At 65.5% G+C, this 23,329-nt stretch overlaps 2 protein-coding genes across 2 annotated transcripts; one reads left to right on the top strand and one right to left on the bottom strand.

The window, feature by feature from the left end:
• Nucleotides 1-3,760: 3,760 nt before the first annotated feature.
• GOLGA7B (golgin A7 family member B) lies at nucleotides 3,761-6,081 on the top strand. The gene is made up of 5 exons (XM_059821316.1): nucleotides 3,761-3,772; nucleotides 4,945-5,070; nucleotides 5,456-5,608; nucleotides 5,755-5,856; nucleotides 5,977-6,081. Exons 1-5 carry the CDS (start codon nucleotides 3,761-3,763, stop codon nucleotides 6,079-6,081), a joined length of 498 nt encoding a protein of 165 aa, XP_059677299.1.
• A 3,214-nt stretch (nucleotides 6,082-9,295) lies between these two features.
• Nucleotides 9,296-21,918, bottom strand: CRTAC1 (cartilage acidic protein 1). Its single transcript, XM_059821314.1, has 15 exons — nucleotides 21,877-21,918; nucleotides 17,666-17,862; nucleotides 16,185-16,381; nucleotides 15,119-15,249; nucleotides 14,305-14,461; nucleotides 13,554-13,688; nucleotides 13,117-13,262; nucleotides 12,783-12,919; nucleotides 12,017-12,099; nucleotides 11,377-11,477; nucleotides 11,124-11,292; nucleotides 10,470-10,615; nucleotides 10,295-10,337; nucleotides 9,679-9,822; nucleotides 9,296-9,408 (listed from the first exon to the last, which is right to left on the bottom strand). The coding sequence occupies exons 1-15, from the start codon at nucleotides 21,916-21,918 to the stop codon at nucleotides 9,296-9,298; spliced, it is 1,941 nt and encodes a 646-aa protein (XP_059677297.1).
• Nucleotides 21,919-23,329: the final 1,411 nt, after the last annotated feature.

Raw genomic sequence — 23,329 nt, 5'->3', positions numbered from 1 at the left:
GCCCCTCGGCAGCTCCTGGCCCTGCCCGGCTCCCTCCAGCCTGCACACAGACCCCCTGTTCACTGCCGGGCCCCGGCCCTGGCCCCCGGCCCCACTCTGCAGGGCAGGGAGGGGGCATGTCCTGCGTGGGGATGCCGCTGGGGAAGACCCCCTTTGCCTCACAGCATGGCACTGTGCATGGGGATATGGGGACATGGGGACACTCTCTGCAGCGCTGCTGGCCCCCTGCTCCACCTGGGAGCTGGAAAAAGCGACCCACGTCTGCTCCCAGCACAGCCCCCTCCCCTGCCCGAGGGCAATCCTCGCACAGCCCCAGCTCCCAGCCCACACCTTTGCCGAAGCTGGACCTTGGCACCTCCCTCCAAAACTGTATCCCCCCCGCCGCCCCAGCTCACCCCTTTGCAGAAGGGTGCTGTGTCCCCTCCCCATGCAGTCCTGTGGCATGTGCTGGGGGGGGGCTGCCCCCACCCTCTGTGGGGCTCCCAGTGCAAGGAGCTCCTAGAACCACCCATTGGGGTGGACACAGCAGGACGTGGCGGTGCTGCGGGCACCACAGAGGGGTGCCCATCATCAGGGTGCCCAGGCTGTAGGGCTGGTTGGCCCCAGTTTGGGGCAGCTTCCCCATCCTGTGCAAAGGTGCAGGCTGGAGCACTTGAAGCTGTTTTCCAGCAGCTCCTGGTATGGGGGACATGTCCCCCCCCATACTGGTGTACACACCTGGTGTCTCCCAGGAAAGGTTATCAGCTAATCACTCTGCCCTGCTGTCTTTGCATGCCTCGCAAATGTCACCGTTGTCCTCGCTGGAGCGGTGAGCTCATGCTCCCCCATCTGCTATTAATGAACCCCCCCCCCCCAGCACCATGTGAAGCAGGTGCGAGGGCCTGGCCCTGCCCTGGCTCCTTTGAAGCGGAGCAGGAGCTGCTGACAGCCCTGATGGGCTGGAGCGGGGGCTCGGCATGCGGCAGGTGCAGGATGGGGCCCCAGGAGCTGGTCCCTGGCTGGTCTCAGGGCTCCAGCTGTCCTCCATGGCCCCCATCCACCATGCCAGGACTGCAGGGAGGGTCAGGGTGCAGGGACAGGGTGCAGCACTGTGCACCCAGGGACACGCTGGGTACTGCCCCCAGTCCTGGCCTGGGAGCCAAGCACAGGGGGCTGGACCAGGGGCATTGCTGGGGCATGGCTGCCGCGGTGTGATGGGCATGGGCACACTGGCTGCATGGGGCTGTCTGTAGGGGCCCCAAGTGTACCCCACACCTGTCCCGTGGGGCCAGGGGCAGGGGCTTTGGGTGGTCAGCCACAGCCAGAGGCAGGGGGGAGGTCTGCGAAGTCTGTCTGTGGGCCAGGTCAGAGCCCCCTCGCTCCAGGCACATGGGACGGCCCAGGCAGGGGACTAAAGGCAGCTCTGGCAGCAGCCGTGCATGTGGTGCCTGCCCCCGCTGCCAGGCAGCCTAAAAATAGCCCCTCAGGTCTCAGCAGATGGAGCAGAAGGGCCAGAGCCCTGTTGCTACAGGCACCCTACCAGCCCCCGGCACAGTGCTGGGGGCTGCGGGCAGCAGGGCCACACAGCGGTTTGGGGCTGCCCCGAGCCCCCACTGCCCCTGCTCCTACTGCCTGGGATCCCGTCAGCTATGCCAGCCCCCCCCCCCCCCCCCCCCCCGCCCTGCCCTGCTGGGAGCGATGGCATGGCATAGCATGGCACGGCATGGCATGGCACAGCATGACAGCAGCCTGTCCCCTCTGCATGGGAACCAGCAGGGTCTGTCCCTGAGCTGGTTAAAATTGTAAAGCCCATGATGGTGCATCCTGCGGGGGGGGGCTGGCAGGCCCCGGTGGGCTCTGGAGATGCTGGGGGCTGTGGGGCACCAGAGGCAGGGCCAGGGTCTGTGCGGGGATGGGGAGCACTGTGGGGCAGGTCCAGGCTGTCCTCCGTGTCCTGCCTGCCACTGCGTGAGGCTTGCTCCTGGGTAGTATGGCTGGGGGAAGGCAGCTCCCCATGATGGAATGAAGACCTCCCACCAAAGGACACTCCTCGACACGTGCCCTGGTCCTTCAGACAGCAGGTCTGTGGCTTGTGAGGCAGCTGGAACCCAGAACCGAGGGTCCAGCGCCTGGGCTGGGTTGGTGCAGCCAGAGGAAGGACATCCCTGGGGCAGCACCACAGGGTGCAGGCAGATAGGCAGAGCAAGGAGAGCTGGGTGCCCCCCCCCCCCCTCGGCTGCTCTGGGCCTCTTGCTGCGGCTTGGGAGAGCAAACTTCATCTCCTGGCAGGCACAGCATTGCCATGGCAACTGGCAGGGCGCTGCCAGGCGAGCCCTGACGTGACGGTGACACGCAGCATGGGAAGGAGACGGGACGCAGGGCCTGGTCTTGGGAGCATCTGGGGACACGCTTGGGTGTGTGAGCACGTGCACGTGCGCCTGAGTATGTGCCTGGGGGTGCACGGGGGGTTGCAGGCAGATGTGTGCATCTGAGTGCATGCACAAATGCCTGCATCTGTGTGCATGCACGTGTGTCTGCACATGGGAGAGTACACTCCCCTCCCTGGGGGGGTCCTTTGGCTCTGTGGCACTGGGTGTACCCCAGTGCTCTGGGGTGTGGGCTGGCAGGGCTGCTCTGAACCCCAGGAACAGCAGGTTTTCCCCCAAAAGCTATGGTATCCGTACCTTTGTGTTAGGGGAAAGATGCGCCCTCTGACTCGGGTCCCTGGCTGCACATGTCCCTTGGTCCCTTGGTCACAAACCCTGCCACACTGCAGCATGCAGGGGCTGCCTGCCAGCCACCCCAGGGCACTGCCTCTCATTGCTCTGCCCGAAGCCTGGGCTGGTGCTCAGGGCAGGGAGCGGGAGTCAGCTGGAGCTGCCCCTGTTTCATCAGGGCCCCTGTGCCGCCGCAGCCAGCCGCGCTGTGTTAGCAGCCTGAGCAGACGGGCTAGCAGGGCCTGGCGCTGACTTCAGCATCGCCCAGGTGTTGAGGGAAGGGCTGGCTGCTCTCCTGCCTGACGAGGGCCCTGTGCCCAGCCACCACATCCCTCCCGCCTCACCCCGGCCCCAGCTGTAAGCACCCCTTCCTTCGCCTCTCAGGAGAGCCTCTGTTCCCCCTGTTTGGCATTTCTCTGTCTCTAATTGAGCTGTCAATGGGCAGAGATAACAGGGAATTCGTTAGCTCTCCACTTTGATGTCTGCCCACACTGCGATCGCAGCACCCGCTCCAGAGCGCAGTGCCAGCTGCAAATCCTTCGCAAACAAACAGCTTCAGACGAGGCCCCTTGGCACGGCGCGTTGCCAGCCCCACGGCTGGCTCCCCACATCCCCACCGGGCCACCGCCCCAGTTGCCTCCAGCAGCACCCCCCTCGGCAGCCAGTTCCCCCCCGAGACCTACAGCCGCATCCCCTCAGCAGCCGGGCCCCGGTACCCGCAGTGCCCCGGGACCTACAGCAGCAGCCCACCCTCGCAGCCCCCCGCTGGGGCCAGCCCCGGGGCAGCCGGACCCCGGTACCGCCGTCCCCAGCAACGGGGCCGCGTCCTCCAGGGGCTCCGTGCCGGTAGCGGCGGGCGCCCATCCCCGCCGCCTCGGGGCGGGCCGTGGCGGGCCGGGCGGCTGCGCACACGGGGGCGGCCAGGCCCGCCTCCGCCGCTCGGCACAGCAGCACCGCGGACAGCGCCGGTCCCCGCGCGCGGCTCGGCACGGCCCCGGTGACAGCGCCGGTCCCCCCGCCCCGGACACAGCCCCGCCCGGCCCGGCCCGAGCGCACGCCGCGCCATGGCCACGGAGGTGGGTGCGCGGCGGCACGGCGGGGGCCACCCCGGCAGCGGGCGCGTCCCGGCGCCGGGCTGCGGCGGAGCGCCCCCGGTTATGCCCTCCCCTGCCCGCCGCCATCGGCTGGCTGGGAGCGGGGGGAAGGGGTCCGCGCGGGGTGTGGGAGGGCAGCGTGGGGCTGGGGTCCGCGTGGGGTGCAGTGGGGGGGTAACAGTGGGGTGCAGTGTGGGGGTCGGGTCTGGGAGGGGTGCGCAGTCTGTGTGTACAGAAAGGCCAGGGTGTATGTGGGGTGTCGGGGGGGGTGGTGGTGCGGGGAGTGTGCAGGATGCCCTTGTTGGAGGGAGCAGCGTGGGTCTGGGGTGCGGTGCCCCGGGAGGAGGGGTGGCTGTGGGGCTGGGGGTCCCTCTCCCAGGTGCTGTGGATGGGACCCGGGACAGAGGGTCCGTGGGGCACACAGCAGGCGGTGGCCCCATGTCATCCAAGGGGAAGCGCAGGGAGGGGTCTGACACCCGCCCTTGGCACAACCTGGCCCCTCCACCTTCCTCTCCAGCCCCCCCAAAGCTGCCCCGTGGCCCAGAGCCCAGGGGGCTGGCGTGGGCCCTCATACCCCGTGAGGTGTCAGGGCTGGCGGGGCTGAGCTGAGCGCCTGCCGCCGGGGCTGCCGTTCCCTTTTGTGCAGCCGCCCCGCTGCAGCCTGCCTGCCCGCTGCGCTGCCGCCGCAGACCCGCTGCCCGGCCCGCTGCTCCTGCTCGGCTCACTGCCCTCCTCCCGCCTGGGAGCTGCTGGGCTGGCTGTGTGCTGGGGCGCTGCTGGGGACAGGGGGCTGTCTCCTCCCCGGGCCGTGTCCCAGCGGGAGACACAGACCCACGCGTGCAGCAGCCGGTGCAGACGAGGCCAGGCACCAGCTCGGGGCGGGGAGCACATGCACTCGCTCACGCTCTGAGCAGGGCACTGTCGCGGCATCCTCCCCTTGCCGCCATCCTCTCCTTGCCCCTGGCCTCGCACCTCCAGCGCCGAGCTGTGCTCACGGCATGACAGCCCACGTTGGGGGCTCCCTGCCCCGGGCTGTGAGAGCCTGCAGCCCCTGACACTGGGGGGATGGCACTGCTCCCCGGGGCCCCAGCAGGGATGCCCAGCACACCACGGCTGCGCGCCCCCCGCCCCCAGCTCACCCTGCATCTCCCCAGGTGCACAGCCTGCAGGAGCTGCGGCGCAGCGCATCCCTGGCCACCAAGGTCTTCGTGCAGCGGGATTACAGCGATGGGACCACGTGCCAATTCCAGACAAAGTTCCCCCCTGAGCTGGAGAGCCGGGTAGGGAGCCTGGCAGGCTGACAGGGTGGGGGGTGCCCTATATCGGTGCCCTGTGGGGGCTCAGGGGGGAGAGGGGTCTGAAGGCATGGGGCCCCCACAGGGTGTTGTATGGCCAGGTGCTGCTGCTGGGTGCATGCAATCACAGCCGCCTTGCCCAGTGTGCAAGATCTTGCGTGCTCCTGGGGACCAGGAGGCTCTGGTGAAGGGCTGCAGGCTCAGCAGGTCTTGGCATGGGCGGGAGGTGGCCAGGGGCCAGGGAGCTGAGGCATCAGCCGGGCGGGGAAGAGAGGGTTAGGTGCTCCCCAGGTCCCCTCCGGTGATGGGGACAGGGCAGTGCAGAGGCTGACTCTGGCTGGACTCTTCTTCACCCTGGTTTCTGCTCTAGATTGAGCGGCAGCTCTTTGAGGAAACTGTGAAAACCCTAAACGGCTTCTATGCTGAGGCGGAGAAGATTGGGGGCAGCTCGTACCTGGAGGGGTGCCTGGCCTGTGCCACCGCCTATTTCATCTTCCTCTGCATGGAGACGCACTACGAGAAGGTGCTGAGGTCCAGGGGAGGGCTCAGGGACGGGCATGGCTGCAGGCCTGGCGGTGGGCACAGGGATGGCACAGGGAGCAGTGGGGCTGGAGGCCAGAGCAGGCAGCAGTGCTGGCAGGCCCTGAGTATCCCTCCATGTGCCAGCAGGTCCTGAAGAAGATCTCCAAGTACATCCAGGAGCAGAACGAGAAGATCTATGCGCCACGGGGGCTGCTGCTCACTGACCCCCTGGAGCGTGGCATGAGGGTCGTATCCTCTGGGCAGCGGGGCGCTGGGGGGATGACAAGGGAGAGGGGTGGGGGGACACCGGGAGTGGGTGCTGGGCAATTGGGCTAGCCCATCTCACCGATGATCCTTAGCAGGGCCCAGATCGAGATCTCCATCTATGAGGACCGGTGCAGCAGTGGCAGCTCCAGCAGCGGCAGCTCCAGCAGCAGCAGTGGTGGCGGGGGTGGCGGGGCAGGGGGCCGGTGACTGGCAGGGAGTCCCTGCAGAGACTCGTACTGCCGGGACAGTGGCCTCTCCGAGCTCCGCAGGCTGCACTACCAGAGCACCCGCTTCTGAGCCCAGGGCGGGCAGGAGGGGGAGGCCGGGGGCTGCCCAGCAGGGCTGCCCACTCCCCTCTGCTCTGTGCCCCCCACAGTGGCTCTGCCCCTGCTCAGACCCACTGCAGGCAGGGGCTGGTGTTGGGGCATCCCAGGTGCTTCCCACTGAGCCAAAATGGTGCCAAGGGGCTCCTGCAGCCCTCCGGGTGCTCGGTGCTGCTGCCCCTGCCCCAAGCGAAGGAGCTTGCCCTGCCGCAGGCAGCCCCAGCTGGCAGCACCCTGCGTGCCATGCATCGGGGAGCAGTGGGATGGGCAAAGCCCCAGGCAGCGCTAAGGGGGGGGACACACACTTATCCCCATGTCCATGGGCAGTGCCAGCCCTTGTTGCACCCCCTCCCCGGGGGCATCCCACTCTTGGTGCTGCAGGGTGGGCTCAGCTGCTGCGTGCCTGCTGCCCAGGGTGCCTGGCAGACCCCTGGTGCTGCTTCATCTGCATGATGGTGCCATGCATTCGCCCCAGCCCTGCCCCTCACGCTGCCCGTTGCTGCTCCCCAGCTCTGACCAGATGCCCTCACCCATCTGGCAGCGGCATCCTTGCCAGCAGCATCCTTCAGCACTGCCCACGACACTGGGTACACTGGGCTCCCTGCCCGCCCCAGTGCCATCCCCAGCTGGACCCAGAAAGTTCCCCAGCCCCAAGCCCCGTGCTCAGGGCAGGGAGGTATAGTGCTGGGCAGGCTTCTGCCCTTGTGCCGCGTGCCCTGGGCTCATGCATGGCCCAGCATAGTGGAAGCTGAGCTGTGGCATGGGCGAGTCAGGCTCCCTGCCCAGCCCTGGCAGACCCTGCCTGCACCTGGCTGCCAGCAGCCCCCTGCCTCCTCTGCCCCATGACCTGCCCCAATGCAAGGAGGGTGTCTGGTGGAGCAGGTCCACCAGGACCCTTCCTCTCCCACTGCTGAGCCATCCCCTGCCCACACATCCTGCATGCGTCTGCCACTAGCACCCCGATTTTCAGCCTGGCCTGTGGTGGGGACCCTGAGGGGCACCTGGGCCTGCCTGCAAGGTGTGGGGGTTCATGGGCCAGGTTCAGATGGGGGGGAATAGCAGGGTCCCTGTGACATCCAGCACACCGGGGAGAAGAGTCCCTGCCTGGGTGTAGTGCTGACCAGAGCTGGCATTGCCCTCCCAGGCTCCTGGAGGGAGGACCCTGCCCCCGTGGGACTCCTTTTGGCTCGATCATGGTTTGTGTGTGGGGTGGCCCTGGCCCTGCCATTCCTGCTGGGGCCCCCCTGCATGGAGACCTTCCTCAATAAACCCTGCGCTTCATCCTCTACCACCTGCCCCGTGTCCTCCTGCATTGGAAGGGGGAGCAGTGGGATGCTGGGGGGCACAGAGCCGGGCTGGGCATCCCCCAGCACACCAGGGTGGACAAAGCCCCACAAGGAGGGTCAGAGTGGGGGAAATAAGGGGGAGGGATGGGGCAGTCCATGGGGGGATGGGAACAGACCCGTATAGCAGTCATGTGGCCCCGGTGACAGGGACCCACAGGGAAACCAGTGAAGGAAAGGGTTTATTCAGTTGGCATTGGGCGCAACCAGCAGGGAACTGGGGTGAGCAGGGGGCATCCAGCTGTGCCGGGGCAGGCTAGTTGCGCCAGCAGCGCCCACCTGCACCCAGGGAGAAGCCGCGGCGGCAGTGGCAGTGGAAGGAGCCGTGGCTGTTGTGGCAGATATGGTCGCAGGGGCTAGGCTGTGCCTGGCACTCATCTATGTCTGGAAAAGAAGGGGAGGGGGTCAGATCTGTGCCAAGGGTACGGGGCTCATCTGGCACAGGCAGGGCAGGGGACGGAGGGGGCATGGGGTGGGGGGCAGGGCTGGGGCTGGGTGAAGCTGGGACATGAAGGCATCTCCAATGCCTGCAGCCATGGTCCTGCCACCACTTGTCCCCAAGGTTGTTGGGTGGCAGATGCCTCCTCACTCCACCAGCTCCGGCACAGCCACAGTCTGTTCATCCCGACCCCGTGTTTTGGGTTGGCCAGGACCAGGGTTGTGAGCACAACAGGGCACCCCAGGAAACAGCATCCCTGGCCCTAGGGCAGCAGAGCTGCACCTTGCAGCAGGTGGGTGGGCACTGTGGGCTGCCACCCCACTGCCTGCAGGTACTCACCAAGGCACTGGCTGGCAGCGGGATCAAGGGGGCGGAAGCCCGGGTAGCAGCCGCAGGCGTGTGCCCCAGGAGTGTTGCTGCAGAGCTGGCTGCAGTTGTGCAAGCCCTGGGCACACTCGTCAATGTCTGGTGGTGGGGAAGAGAGCAGCACAGTGTTACAGCTCATGGTGGGAAGGCAGCACGGCCACGTTCCTTGCAGTGTAGGCAAGGCTGCATGCTGCACCCCAGCTCCTCCAGTGCTGCACATCTGGCCGTGCTTCCAGGGCTGGGAGCAGGGATGGGCAGGGGCAGAGCTGCCCCTGGCCACCGTACACCCTCAGGCTAGCTCCTGGGCCCGCGGCAGGGAGAGCTGGGGGATGCTGGGGGTACTCTCCACCTCCAATCCCCCTCCCCGTGCAGCCCCAGGGCAGGGTGGGCAGAAGCATGGGCACAGCCCTGCACAGCTCAGCAGGCCGGGCTAATAGACAGGATATAGTTTATTGGGGGGGGGTTCTCCAGGAGAGGGGCTGGAAGACTGAGCAGGGTCCGACTCCAAACAGTGGGGTCAGTATGTTAAAAAACAGACCAGAAGGGTCCTTCCCCCACAGGGCCAGGGGAAGCCTCCTCTGCCAGGGCTGGGGAGGGGGATCCCCATCACCAAGGAGGGGGCAGGCGAAGCACACACGTCGCAGGCCAAACCAGCAGGCACACGGTACGGTATCGAGGTGACGGAGCAAGCGACCACCCGGGAGGCGCCAGCGGAGCAGCGCTGGGGCAGGGAGGTGCCAGTGAAGTGGCACTGCCCCGGGGCCACCTTCCCAGACAAGGTGCAAGGGGCAGCTGGGCTCCGTGCCCGTCCCACCACAGGCCACCCCAGTAGGGCACAGCCGGTACTTCCAGGGCGGTTCAACATGGAGAGAAAGAGAGAGAAAGAGAGAGACAGGCAGAGGCCGGCCGGTCCTTCTGCCAAGGCTGCTCTGGCGTGTTACGGGCAGGGGTTAAAGTGCATAGAGGCAAAGGCAGAGTCCGAGGACTAGAGGGAGGAGGGCACTGCGGGGGGTCCCAAGCCAGATCCCGGTGGAGGGGTATCCCCCGAAAAAGGCCACTTGAGCTGCACAGAGAAGGAAAGAAGGAGCAAGAGAGAAAAAGAGAGAGAAAGAGAGAAGGGGAGTCAGTGGCAGCTCAGTGGGAGGTGCAGGATGAACCGATACAGAGCCAGGGTGGAGGTGGCTGGGCAGCCACCCGGCAGGTTGCAGGGTGCGGCCAGGCCTTTGGCAGGGGTGCAACAGCATCCCAAGGTGGGTGATGCTCTGGGGCTGCTGCCCACTGGCTTGGCCAGGCTGCGGTGGCACGGGGTCAGGGCGTCCCAGCCATCACTCACCCACGCAAGCCGTGCCGTCCTCATTGGGCTCAAAGCCCCGGCTGCAGCGCTTGTTGCTGCGGCAGCGGTACCCGCCATAGGTGTTGATGCAGATGGGCTTGTCCCGGGGGCAGACGAAAGGGAACTCGGCACACTCATCCGTGTCTGCAAGCAAAGGGGCCTCGGTGTGAGACGATGGGGCTGGGAGCTTGGGGCTGCCGGCCATGGCCCCTCTGGTTCTCCCTGCACATGCTGGATGACCCCCCAGAGGTAGCCACACACAAGCCATGCCTTTACCCAGGAGGTTCATGACACAGCCATGGCCACCCTGATGCAACCCTGCTGCCCCTCCATTGCTTGTGGCTCTAGCGCAACGCCTGCCCCATGCCAGCCATGCCTCCTGCCCCTGGCACAGTGCTCTCCCCCCTCCCCATGACACCACAGTCCCCCTCTAGAGCTGTGCTGCTGCCCCCATTCCCAGGCCATGTAGCCATACTCTGCATTAAGCCATGTGGCAGCCCTGCCTGCATGCCCAGCTGCCTCCCTGGCTGCCACCTCCCTGGAGCAGGGGTTTGCCCTCGTGCCCCCCTGCAGCATCCCGGATGCAGGCACGTCTGTGCCCCCAGCAGCCACTCACCTACACAGCGTCCGTTCTCGTGCTGGGAAAATCCCTGCCCGCACTACATTTGGGGAGAAGCAGAGACCGCCAGGATGGGGAGGAATCAGCCCTGGGCAGCCACTGAGCCAGCAGAGCTCAGCCCCCCATTCCTGCCCACAAAGCCTCCTGTCCTGCACCCACACCTGGCCCTCACCTCTAGCGGGGCAGGCATGAGTGGCTCCTCCACGTCCAGGGGGTAAGGGACCTCCAGGACAGAGTTGGTCTCACTGCTGGCCACAGCTCGTGCCACGACTTGGCCGTCTGGCCAGGTCACCTCCAGGCTGCTGGCTTCGTCATGCCCTGCAGGCGGGTAGCCCATCAGAGGGGGGGTGTCCGGGGCGGGCAGGGGCTGAAAGGAGGCCAGGGGGATGGTAGGGATGGAGGGGCAAAACCTCCCCTTGCTCCCCGAGCTGGGCCCCGAGTGCCCATGCTGACAGCCCATGCACAGGGATGTAGCCTGAGGTGTGCACATGGGGATGATAGGATGCCCTGCCAGTGGGCAGGGACATCTCTGCAGGCTTGGCTGCTGGTCTTGCTGAGCCAGGGGAGGGTTAATGGGCAGTGAAAGCCCCGGTGCCTGGGCAAAGCAGCAGGCAGGGGGTGGGGAAGGGGGCAGCTGCCCCTTACCGCAGCGCTGCAGAGGCTGGGCACCCTGCCTGCAGCCTCCCCTGGAGCCCACCATGCCCAGAGCAATGGGCATGGATGACTACCGTGCTGTAGGGTGCCAGGACAGCAGAGGTGGCCCCTGCCCAGGGGGGTGCCAGGGAAGGCTGGGGTTGGAGGCAGCCCCTTGACCCCTGGGTCTCACCCAGTCCGAAGTGTGCCACGGGCTCCATCTCGCAGAGGTACCCTGATCCGCCGTCAATGATGCGCAGGTGGGCCCCGCTGCGCCGCGTGAACAGCACCACTTTGGCCCCCCGCGCAAAGGCCCCAAAGCGGGTGCGAGGGATGATGCGCAGCCAGTTGTTGCTGGTGCCCTGCAAGGGAGGAGGGAGCAGGGAGACTGAGCAAGGAGAGGCAGAAGGGATGGGGACAACGCAAGGACCCCCTACTTGACTTACCTGGGTGCCCTTGAAGATGGAGATTGGCTGCGCCATGGACTCGCCGTGGGACAGGATGAGGTCCAGCATCCCATCACCATCAAAATCTGTCACTGCACCCCCTGCAAGGACAGGATCATGTCATGCCTGGGGCCTGGCCCCACATCTCCCAGCACTACACCCCGCTGCCAGTGTGGGCTCCCACAGGCAGCAGCAGCACTCCCGGCAATGCACGGGCCATAGGGAAGATGGGGTGACCCCAGTGCAGGAGTAAGCGTTCCTGTATGGGTGGTACCCTGCAATCAGGTGGGTCAGCTGCCCAGGCAGTGGAGGGGACAGGCAGTGTCTGGGGGACTGTGGGACACAGGAGGCTGCCTGGCCTCCGCCTAAATGCAGAGATTGGCTTTGAACAGTGAGCACCCAGGAAGGACCCCCCCAAGAGCGAAGCCCTGGGCAACAACTGGAGACAGCACAGTTAACTGGGTACGGGCGGAGGGAGAAAACATGGGGCTGCTCCTGGGTAATAGGGGCTCCAGGATGCTGGTGGGGAGCAGGCAGGTGACCAAGTTGGGCATACGGCATCCCCAGGCATAGAGGGTGCCAGGCGGCGCTGTGCCACACCCCTGGCACGGGCCCCACTGCCAGAGCCGGGGCGACGCACCCGTGCCCCGTCCCTCAGGCTCCAGCGCGTCCCCTGGATTCAGCTCTTCCACGATGGGGTCCGAGTGCTCCCTGCGGATGAGCCTGCCGAGCACAGACAGGGCATTAGTGTCAGCCCCTGCGGTCCCCAGGACCTTCCCAGGATGTGCCTGTCCCCTCCCGCAGCAGCATGGTAGAGAGGTGACAGCCTCGGTAGCTATGCAGGGTGGATGAGGGACAGGACTGGCCACTGCCTGTTAGCACCTCACATCCCTGCTCCATGCAGGGGTGACAGGGATGTCATGAGACCCTTGCTTTTGTGGGTCTGAACTGCAGAGCAGCAACACCATCTCCAAACACTGCTGCATCCCTCTGGGACCAGAGACTCCCCACCAGGGGCTCCCTGCCAAACTACTGCCCTCCACCCACCCATGGGTGCCAGCACCAGGTGGACAAACAGCTCCCACGGCTCCACATGCCAGGCGAGGAGGTGCCACACAGCGGTAATGAGGTAATTGACCCCCACAATTAACACAAGCCATGAACAAGCTTCCACGTGGCTGCTAATCAGCGATGCCAGGGACCCCAGGGGCTGCTGCAGGCACGATCACAGTGGCTGGTAATAACGCCGGGAAGGGCTCAGTCACGGCGCCTTTTATCAGCCGAGCCCGAGCAGTGGCACTGCTGTAGAGGAGCCCCATGAGCCTGGCTGCACCCTGAGGGCTGCTCAGCCCCCCCAGAGCAGTGTGCAGGCTGCCTTGGCCCCCTGGTACCTGCTGGGTTCCTACCGGAAGAGGCGATTGGCAGAGGAGCCGCGGTAAGCGATGTTGTTGAAGAAAACCTCCAGCTCCTGGTCATTGTCAAAGTCGGCTGTGATGACAGTGCGGACAGGGGATGGCATGGAGAACTTGGGGGTGGCGATGTCCTGCACGAGGGATGGGCATGGGGTGACAACAGGCACAGGGAGCAGGACATCGGGTCCCGCTTTGGTGCTTCGAGTCCCCTCCTTGCTGGGAATTGGGGCTCAAAGGCAAATCAGGGTGAAGCGGGTCCCCCCCAGCCAAGGAGGCTCAGTGGCAAAGCCGGCAGTGGGGGGGTGGGGGTCCCAGCCCCAACCCTCACCCGGAATCGGATGCGCCCGGGGGCCCCGCTCTGCAGGTAGAGGCGGTGCGGCCCATTCCAGTTGCCGTAGACGATGTCCACCCGTCCGTCACGGTTGAAGTCAGCCAGTGCCACGCCGCGTCCGTGCTGGTAGGGGTCATCCAGCCCTGGGGAGCCGCAAGGGGACGGGGGGAGACAGGACCCCCTCCCTGCCTCCGTCTCCCTGGGATGCCTCCCGGGATGTGCCCCACGGTCCCCAGATGGGTCCTCCCTGCGCAGGGCTACATCCCTGCGCTGACGGATGCTCCGGTGCACTTCAGCCACCCTCCGCGGTCAGCGGGGCTCTGGGTCCCCAGGGCTGTCCCTCCACCCTGTACTCAGCCTGCCCAGGCAGGCACAGCCAGCCCTGTCCTGGGGTCCCTGACACCTGGGTTCTCCCCCCTGCTCCCCCTACTCACCCACAGCAGCTGCCACATCTCGGTATGTCCCGTCCCCCCGGTTGTGGAAGAGGAAATTGGGGCTGTTCTCGTTACCGCAGAATATGTCAGAGGCGCTGTCACTCAGGATGGGGCCTACGGCCACCCCACGGCCCCCTGGGGACAGGACCCCAGGGGTGAGGGGGTAGCCAGCACCCTGCCCCAGGGGGGTTCATGCCCCCACACCCCCTCACTGCTGCCCACCCTGTGCTCCAGGGACTACCGGCGTACCCCCCTGGGCCACCTCCCTCCTTCAGTCCCTCTCATCAGGAGCTAATTGGGCCTGGCAGCCGCTTGTGTCACTCCCAGCCCTAATCACTGCCATCGCCATGGTGACAACACTCTTAATCAGTGACAATTTACCGCTGGGGAGACGGGGCACCGCAGCAGTCCTCGCGGTGGCGGGGTGCGGGCTGGCACACTCCCCACGGCCCCATGCCACGCTGCCAGCCCTGCGGATGCTGTGGGCTCCGGAGGGGTCAGCCTGACTGCCGGGCAGGGTGACGGTGGGCGCAAGGGTCCCGGGTGAGCATCCCGTCACCCCGGTCCCTTCCACGGGCCGTAGGGCTGCCACTAGATGGGGCAGCGAGGCAGCCTAACGCGTGGCACGGGGCGCTGCCTGCGCTTCTCTGCCTGCAACGGGCACTGCCCTGCCTGCAACGGGGTCCCATACTCGCCGTGCCCAGCAGCACCCCGTCCCCGTCCCCTCCGCGGGGCCGCAGCAGCCGGGTACCTGTGTACTTGCTGACGCCAGCCTGGGCAGCCACGTCCACCAGCACCACGATGCCGCGGGCAGGGTCACTGGCAGCCACGTCCATCTCGATCAGGGCGTGGGGGCCCACGTTGCCGCTGGCGTAGTTGGCGATGTAGATGGAGTACCTGCCGGAGCCCTGCGGCCGGCGGCACCTCCTCAGCACCCACCCACCCAAAACCCAGCTCCATGGGCACCGCAGGATCCCTGCCGTGGGGCTGGATGCTCTCATGGCTCCATGGGACCAGGCACTACTACCATGTGCTGAGCAAGGGCTCTGCAAAGCCCATGGTGAAATGCACCCCAGGAGCGGGAATGGGCCCCGTTGCCTCCAGGACCTCTGCGGTCCCCAGGCTCAGGGTGCTGGCACGGGGAACCTTGCCCGCCACCCCCAAGCATTCCCCCTGTGCCAGGTTCCCCCCCATCTCCACCACCCCCCTTGTCCTGTGCAGCAGCTGGACCCTGATTTAGTGATAATCGTTTGGAAACAAACCACTGGGGGAGGAAGAAGAAGAAAGAGCAGGTGACAGGAACATAAATCACCTCGACAGGCACGTTTATCAGCTGGCAGCAACTGTGTGGACAGGCACCTGCAGTCCCCATGGCTGGGGGGGCTGCCAGCCCTGACAGCCATGGGCTGCTGGGGGGCACCCCCAGCCCCAGTGTGGGGTGGGACGGGGCTGGTGCCCAGGCAAGTGGAGAGGTCCCCCAGCACCCTGCAGGGGAGGGCTGGAGGGACATGGTGGGTGGGAAGGGAGCAGAGATGCCCCCTGTCCACCATGCCCTGCCTGCTCACCGTCCGGTCCACGCAGGCAACAGAGCGCCCGGCGAAGCGGCTGGCCACATCCCGGTTCACCTCGTCACTCAGGAGGTCCTCCCAGCGCCCATTGCGGAGCTTGAAGAGCTTGTCTGTGTAGGTGGCCATGCCTACGGTGGGGGGGTGGGGGGGAGGCACAGGTTAGGGGCCTGCAGCATCCTTCTTCCTCCCAAGGAGAGTGCCCTGCGGCAAGGGGAGACTGGGGAAGGGGCATCCCAAACCCCTGCTCTGTCCCCTCCAGCTCCACGGGGCCAGGCTGCTGCTGCAAGAGCCCCCCATGACCCTTAAGGGCCACCGGGAGACATGCAGAAGAATCAACTCATTAAGGTAAAATGAGTCCCAGTGGGGCACAGCCCCATAGATCATCCCTGGGAAGGTAAAAAAAAAAAAAAAAAAACTCGATACCTTGCCAGGCACAGGCAGCGAGCAGCACTCCCTGTCACAGAACCGATGGCAGGGCCTGATTTAGGGACAGGTGTGCCAGTGGCCACTGCCAGCCCGGGTAATGAGGAACATCAAGAAGTCAGATCCGCTGCCTGGAGGTCAGGGCTGTGGGACAGGGACACAGGGCAGAGCTGGGCTGGAGCACCAACCCAGGGAGCTCTGGGGATGCCTGGTGCCAGGCTGGGGCATGTGGGTCTCCTCCCCATGACAGGCATCCTGGGAGCTGGGACAGCACCGGCAGGGCAAGATTAGACCTGGCTTGGTCCAGTGGGCACAGGAAAGCCACGGTGTGGAGGGGTACAGCTGCTGCAGGGCACAGCTGGCATTTGCAGCGCAGGGTCCCCATGGTGGAGCAGCCCTGGGGGTGGTGGGGAAGCTGCCATCCCACTCGGGGTGCAGCCAGGAGGGTGGTGGGCAGCTGGAAGTGCTGAGTCGGCGGCTGGCTGGGCTCGGCGTCCTGCCCGCGCTGCCATCAATCAATGGAGCCACTCAACTGAGAAATTAACTCCAGCCCGCACACATCCCTCACGCGCCGAAGGTCACAGGCGGCCATGCTGGGAGCTTCCCCCGCTCCCGGGGCAGGGCCGCCAGCGGGGCTCACCAGAGAAGGCGTTGTTGGTGTTGAGGAAGTAGATCTCCTCGTGACCATCCCCGTCAATGTCGCAGGCCGTCACGCCGATGGCGTTGCCCTGCCGGTCCCGCAGCGCGTAGTACGGGGAGTCTCGCTCGTCCTCCGCCACGTTCACCAGCCGCCCCCGTGCCTTGTCGTACTTGAGTACCAGGTTGGGGCCATTGTACCTGCAGGCGTAAGCAGGGGCGATTGCTCCCTGTGACTTGGGGACAGGATGAAAGCCCCTGTCCCATCCCTGGGGGGACACCGGGTGTGACACCAGGTTTTCCCCACGATGGGCACAGCAGACACCCGTGTAGTCTATGGAGGCCAGGGACCCTGGGCTGCCCTCAGCACCTGAACGTGGGGCTGGCTCCTGGCTGCCGATGGGGAGGGCTCAGCTTGTACCTGTTCCAGCCCATGTCAGGCATCCCAAGTCTACCTGGCCTGGGTACCCCAGGGCAATGCCAGGGCAGGGGTGGGGTCCAGGCAGCCAGCGGGGCAGGACAGGGTGCAGGTCCCTGCTTGCAGTCCTTTCCCAGGGCAGGGAAACCAGCACGCAAGGCAAATTCTCTCAGCATACTGTGCCCCACTGGCTCCTGGCCCGCTCCTGCCCTGAGCACCAATAAACAAGTTATACAACGGGCACCACGGCTGCTTACAAAACCCCAGCTGGCTGCTTGGCTCAGCCCAGCTGGGAGTGGTGGCTCTGGGGTCCCCAGTGCTGCCTGTGGTTTGCTGCCCCAGGGTGATGCTCAGAGCAGCAGCAGGGTCAGACTCTGCCTGCCAGCATGGTGCCCCCAGCTCCCGCAGCCCAGCCGGATGGGATCGGTGGGGATGAGGGGCTCCCTCCAGGTGAGCACACCTGTATGTACAAGCCTCCCTCGGGGGTGACCACCGTGGTGTGTACACAGACATGCTGTGCTGGCAGCTCTCAGCCATGCCAGCACATGCAGAGCCCGCACCGTGGTCCCCGCTGTCCCCGGCCAGGACCAGACCCGCTGGCAGCAGCTGCTCCGTGTCCAGCCCTGCTCAGGTGCTGGCAGCACAGCACACGGCTGCCTGCCTCCCGGGCTCCTGCCAGCCCTTCCGAGCCATCACTTCAATAAAGGGCTATAAAAAACCTCCAGCCAATTAACCGAATCTCTGGAGAGCGCTGAGTCCTGTCAGTGGAGCAGAGCTGGCTTGGGGACACGATGGCTCTGCACTGCAGGGTGGACCCCGGCTGCTGGGTAGCTGCCACCGCCCCGCAGAGGGGGGACCTGGCCCTGGGGCCAGGACAGGGGCACCCATGTGGTCCCACGCAGGTGCCCAGCTGGCATCAACACCCTATGTGGGTGCACGCACACCCACCCCACGCCCCTAGTGCACAACCCCCCGGCTGGCCACATGCCCACAGAGGAGCAAGGAGCTCCTGGCCCTACAGGGCCACCAGGTCCCACTGTCACCGAGGCACTGGGTGCACCACTCACCCCGCCACCACTATCTCGAAGTCACCATCAGCATCCAGGTCGGTGATAGCCACGCCATAGTTGAGCTGCGTGGGGTTGCTGTCGTAGTCAGGCGGGAGGAGGTGGTGGGTGACGGCTGCAAACATGGGCTCGCTGCGCTGGGAGCCCTCGCTGAGCCAGGCCAGGGACAGCAGGCACAGTGCCAGCATCCTGGGCACCTGGGAGAGACCTGCAGCCCATCAGCTCCAGGAGGAGATGGCTTCACCAGCCAGCAGGGACCCCAAAGTCCCGCTCCACCGTGCCCAAGCATCCACACCACCCTTGCACACTCTCTTTCCACCCCTCGTCATCCACCCCAGCCTGTGCCACCCCACCAGCCCTGAGACCCTTGGGCACTCCCACAGTTCCGGCATCCCCAGGCACCTCCCGGCTGCAGCTCACTCTCGGGGCTTCCTTGGGACAGGTCCATACCCCAGCGAGCTGGGGCTGAGCAGGAACAGGGCCGTGGGAGCCCATCTCATGGGAGGGACCCAGGAGAGCTGCGGGGTGCTGACAAAGCTGGGCTCAGCCCCAGCTTGCCCTGTCCCAGGGGGCCACCGGCACCCAAGCTCCGGGCAAGTCATGATGCCGATCGCTGCTCCCTTGGCAGAGCCAGAGGAAGCCCGCGGTAGCCTGGCTGGGGAGTTTGTCCCCTGTCTGGCTGGTCCTCCAGAGCTGGGGAAGGCCATGGGGAGAACATGGGGATACTCTGCCAGGTGTGTGCCTCAGTTTCCCCACCCTGCTGGTACAGTTTCTTCCAGGGTCTCTGTGGGCCGAGCTCCCTCCAGCATGGCCAGGGAAGGTGTCTGCACAGGGATATGGTCATGGGAAGGAGATTCTGGGAGGAGAGCCTCAATTAACCTGGACTGCGGAGGATGGTGTCTGCCAGCACTGCTGGCAAGGCTGCAGAGATTTTGGAGCTGGCTCTGACCTGGCTGTAGCATGGGTGACGACGAAGGTGGCACTCAGGACAGCCAGCCCTTGCCACAGGCCAGGCAGTCCCCTCCAAAGGGGAAAAGCCCAGCAATGAGCCGGGTGTTCCCAGTCTGTGGGCACAAACCCATGTGCCAGTGCTCCAGCTGGGAGCAAGAGCAGCCTGTCCCACTCTCGTAGCCTTGGAGGATGACTGGGGCACCAGGCCACCAAGGCAGGTGATACTGCTCCATGTGGCCATGCCATCCTCCCGGGGAAGGGCTGTCCCTGCTTCCCAGGAAAAGCCCCCAGCACTGGCATGGAGATAGGGGAGAATGGCCCCACTGCCAGCCAGTCCCCATGCTGTGGACCCTGCCAGCGAGCAAAGTAAGCTGTGGCAGCTGCATGGTGCTACACGTGCCCAGCTTGGAGATGGGAAGTGCCCAATGGCTTAGATCCTGGCAGACCCACTGGGCTGCAGGAGCAGCCTGCTGCTGCCTCCCCTGTGGATGGGAATGGTCTCAAGGGTCTTGGTGGGGGGTGGCAGGATTTCCCTGCCACAAGCAAATAGCTTTCTTGCCCACCTGGCTGGGCAGGAAAGGGCTGTCCTCCAGCTGCAGAGGAGACCTTGAGCCCAACTGCCCAGCACACCCAGAGCCCTGCATCCCACTGCACAGGCCCTGCTCCCCTCCCCTCTTCAATCCCATCTGTTCCCCAGGCCCAGCTGCAAAGATGGATGTGCATGTGTGTCCCCAGCTCTACTCTGTGCTGCTCCCATCCCCTCCCTGGCCTGACCCACATCTTCACACAGACCCAGATGCAGCCAGCCCCACTCTGGCACCGTGCTGTCCACCAGCCAGCCAGACTTGAGGCACTGTGCCCATTGCCCTGCCATCCTGTCTGGAGCAGCTCTCCAGGGACAGGGGCCTGGGTCTTTCCCTGGTGCAGGTGCCCCATGCAAGGCACATGTGATGGGTATGGTGTTTCATTGGGTTGTGCAGGGATGGGACAGTTCCTGAGTATCACTCTGCAGTGCAGGATGGGGAGCCTCTGCCACAGCCCTGTGCTGAGCTCACTGAAGCAAGCGTAGGGGAAAGCCACCCACATGTGGACATATAGGTACAGGGCTGCCACATGAGCCCCTGCCAATGCAGAGCAGTGCCCCCTCACCCCTGGCCACAGCCAGGCAATGGGTGGCTGCCCCAGGCCACTGGCAGGGCTCTGCCTCCCCTCCAGCTCCTGCTCCCTGCAGCTTGGACCCATTCCCCAGGTGCCCCCCCCACCATCCAGCTGCAGCTGAAATCCCTCCAGGCTGGATGGAGCCTTTCCAAGAGGAAACAATGTTCCTGATTGGAGACAAAAGGCTTTTCCCAGCAGATCCGGTGCTTGGTGCCACAGGGAAGGGATGCACAGCCCAGAGCCAGGCCATTTTGGGAAGGGGGATGGAGGGAGGCAGGCTCAGGCTCTGCATGGCAGATGGGAAAGGCCTCGTGGTTCCCAGCATGCTGCTGATAGCACTGAGGCCCTGGCATGAAGCTCCACCTGAGGTTTGAGGCTATAGGGTCCTGCTTGTACACTGGACAGAGCTTAGCCTATCTTGTCCCAACAGAGCCACATCCTGACTTGTGCTGTGGCATCTAGTGGCAAGGTCACCCCAGGAGCTGCAGTTAGCCCAGGGTGCCTGCTCAGCATGGCTAAGCCTGGTGACACAAGCCAAGGTGCCAGGCAGGGGTAGAGGCAGCGGGAGGATGGGAGCAAGGCAGGGGTTCCACAGGCACCCACACGGGGTGCAACCAGGCAGCACAGAGGCAGGGTGCATTCTCTCATGGCAGGGATGCAGCACATAAGGCTCATCTGTCCCCACTCATGGCTATGGCTGGCAATGCCCTGCAGGGAGGGTGGGATGGGACTGGGAAGGGAGCTGTGGGGCAGGCAGGTGTTGTGCCCCAGACCCCTCATCACAGGTGGGGAGATGCTGTCCCCAGGGCTCCTCATGTACCCACATTCATATCCCCAGCCCTCAGCCCACATCATGGGGAGGGTGGGAGCTGGCTCTCTGTGCAGCCACCCCATCCTGCATGCCACTGTGATGTTGCTGACCACCACACCACGCACCCCGGTGATGTCATGCTCCACCACTGCAGCGACATCGCATCCCGGGCCGCAGCCACCTCCAGCACTGCTATGACATTGCATGACACTGTGCGGCAGGGGCCTCATCACACACCGAAGGCACCCCAGAGCAATGACTTCATGGTGACATCACAGCAGCCCATGACATCATGCTGCATGTGCCCCAGTAACATCATATTCCCATTCCTGCCATTCCCAGGTTGCCACAGCTGTACCCACCAGGGCAGAGGACAGGCAGAAGACATCCTGCAGACCCAGCAGCCCCTCTCCCACAGCAGCTGTGCTGCCCAGGGGTGCCAGCAGTATCCCCTTCACAGCACCTCAGCCCCAAGCAGCCCAGCCCCTGCAGCGCCTCTGCTCTGGTCAAAGCCTGTGAGCCCCAGTCCTGCTGCCCCGGCTGCTCACTGCTGCTGTGGGCTCAGTACCGCTCCGTCCCACACCCCCTTGCAGACCCTGGCCTGTGCATGCATCCCACCACAGAAGCATCTGACAGGCCCAAAGCCCCCAGCTGCTGGCTGTCCCATCCCTGTCCCCTCCCACACAGGACTCCTCAGCACTGGACCTGGCACGCTGGGGCTCAGCCAGCAGCAGCTAATGCACTGTGGGGATGAGCAGTCACCTTAGCCTCTGAGCTCAGCCCAAAGGGACACCAGGTCCTTGGGGGGCTCAGCTGCAGCTGCCTGCTCCCAGACCCACCAGCACACAACCAGCCCCTTCCCATGCAGGCAGGTGCACAGATGGACCCCCCCCATCCACAGCCCCCAGCCCCTCCACAGGCTCAGCCACAACCAAGCACAACTGTCTCTAGAAAGAGGAACTGCCCAATGTCTCCCTCTGCCCTTTGCTTCTCACCACCCTGACGCTTCTCTCCCAGTCCCAGCCCACACCCCATCACTGCTCCATCCTCCTGAGCCAGGTCCCCCCCAGCCCAGCATCCTTCCACCCCTATCCCATGCTCCATCCCCCTTCCTCCCGCCTCACCACCCCGCACCTCTCCACGCTGCGGGAGCAGGCTGCACGCCCGGCCCCGCTCCGCCCGCCACCAACTTCTCTCCGGGCCGGTGACCGCGGCGGAGTTGCAAGCCGCCCCCTCCCCGCCCCGGAGTCTCCGGGAAACTTCACGGAGCAGCAATCCAGCCCCTACTCACGAGCCAGGAGGGCTGCCCGGCACCCCCGCGGCGGGAGCGCATCCCGCGGCGCCCTCCTCGCCGCCCGGCTCCGGCGCTCCCCAGCTTCGGCTCCGGCGCTCCCCGGCTCCCGACGGGGCCAGCCTGGCCGAGCGGCGCCTTATGTAGGGCTGGGCGGCGGCGGCAGCGCCAATGAGCGGGGTGAGGGGCGCCGCTGCCAATGGAGAGCGCGGAGGTGGGGCTGCGCCGCGCTGATTTACTGCCCCCGTCGCAGCAGCAGCGCCGGCCGGGATGCTGCGCGGGGCACCCGCCGGGGAGCATCGCCCCGGGCACTGAGCCCGCCGGGGCTGGAAGTGGTGGTGGGGCTCCGGGATGAGCGGGGCGTCCCTTCCCGGGCAGCCGGAGCCGCGGCGGGGGAGCTGGCTGGCCGCGGGGGGCTCCCGGCTCGCAGGAGAGGAGCTGCACCCCCGCGGTCACCCCGTGGGTGCTGGGTGGCACTCGGGGTACGGCTGGGCACGGCTCCCCACCTCTTGCAAGGGCAGCTGGGTCGATGGGGTGTGCAGAGCCAGGGACCTACCCCAGCCTTGGTGGAGTGGGGGTTTGCCCCACAGAGCAGTGCAACTATGAGCACGGGAGGGGGAAAGGGAGTGGAGCTGGGCAGCCCGCATAGTGCAACACCCAGCTGCACCCCGAGGGCTCAGCAGACTCCCTGTGCTATCGCCCTGTGGGTCACCAACCTCCCTGCTGCCACCCTCCCTCTTCAGGGACCCCAGGAACAGATGTACCGTGGCAGCCAGTCGGCACTGCAAGAAAGGCCTCATCTCAGGCCACGCAAGACACTGACTTGCCCAAAATCTTGTAGTCAGGGGATGCCTAAGCCAGGATCGCACTTAGCCCGTAAGCCTGCCTCCCCTGATGTGTCTTCCTCCTGTGGGGCTGGGCACGGAGCTCTCCGTGTGTCTCTGGATGCAGAAAATGGCTGTGACAGGGACTGCGACAGCATTGGCAGGGCACAAGGCTACCTGGTCACCCCAGTGGAGCATGTTTGCAGGTGCCCCAGCACGGAGTCTGGGGCTGCAGCCACCAGGACAGACAGCAGGAGACACCAGGAGAGATATGCCAGGAGACAGCAGGAGCTCCAGGAGCCCACGGTGTTCGGGCGGCTTCGAGTGGCTAATCACCTGTCCTGCTAAAACCCTTATTTCTCATTCGAACGTGTCTGGCTACAGCTTCTGCCTGTTGTTCCCAGTTCTTCTCTCCCTGCTGGATTTGGGAGCTCTTCAGTCCCAGTGATTGTCTCCCACAAAGGTGTTTCCACATGGCCATCACTTTCACAGGGTGCCTGGCTGAGCACTGGGCTTGCTGCGTGGCTGCCTGCTGCAGGGTCCTCACAGACAGTGTGCCTGTGAGCACAGGGAACCCGTTGTGGGACGCTGCCGTGGGGCAGGAACCGCCACTGCTCTCTATGTTCAGT

The sequence above is a fragment of the Gavia stellata genome, chromosome 9, assembly GCF_030936135.1.
Source record: "Gavia stellata isolate bGavSte3 chromosome 9, bGavSte3.hap2, whole genome shotgun sequence".
NCBI classification, from domain to species: domain Eukaryota; kingdom Metazoa; phylum Chordata; class Aves; order Gaviiformes; family Gaviidae; genus Gavia; species Gavia stellata.
Note: the sequence above shows the minus strand (reverse complement) of the source record. Positions and strands in the feature narration are given on the sequence as shown.

Bases quoted from the DNA above. Each gene is read 5' to 3' on its own strand.
- GOLGA7B (XM_059821316.1), top strand. The intron at 5,071-5,455 runs GTAGGGAGCCTG...TTTCTGCTCTAG, and splicing joins CCCCTGAGCTGGAGAGCCGG to ATTGAGCGGCAGCTCTTTGA. The intron at 5,857-5,976 runs GTATCCTCTGGG...AGCAGGGCCCAG, and splicing joins TGGAGCGTGGCATGAGGGTC to ATCGAGATCTCCATCTATGA.
- CRTAC1 (XM_059821314.1), bottom strand. From the start codon at position 21,918: ATGCGCTCCCGCCGCGGGGGTGCCGGGCAGCCCTCCTGGCTC. The intron at 11,478-12,016 runs GTGCGTCGCCCC...CTGTCCTTGCAG, and splicing joins GCCTGAGGGACGGGGCACGG to GGGGTGCAGTGACAGATTTT. The intron at 10,616-11,123 runs GTGAGACCCAGG...ACCCGCCTGCAG, and splicing joins CGTGGCACACTTCGGACTGG to GGCATGACGAAGCCAGCAGC.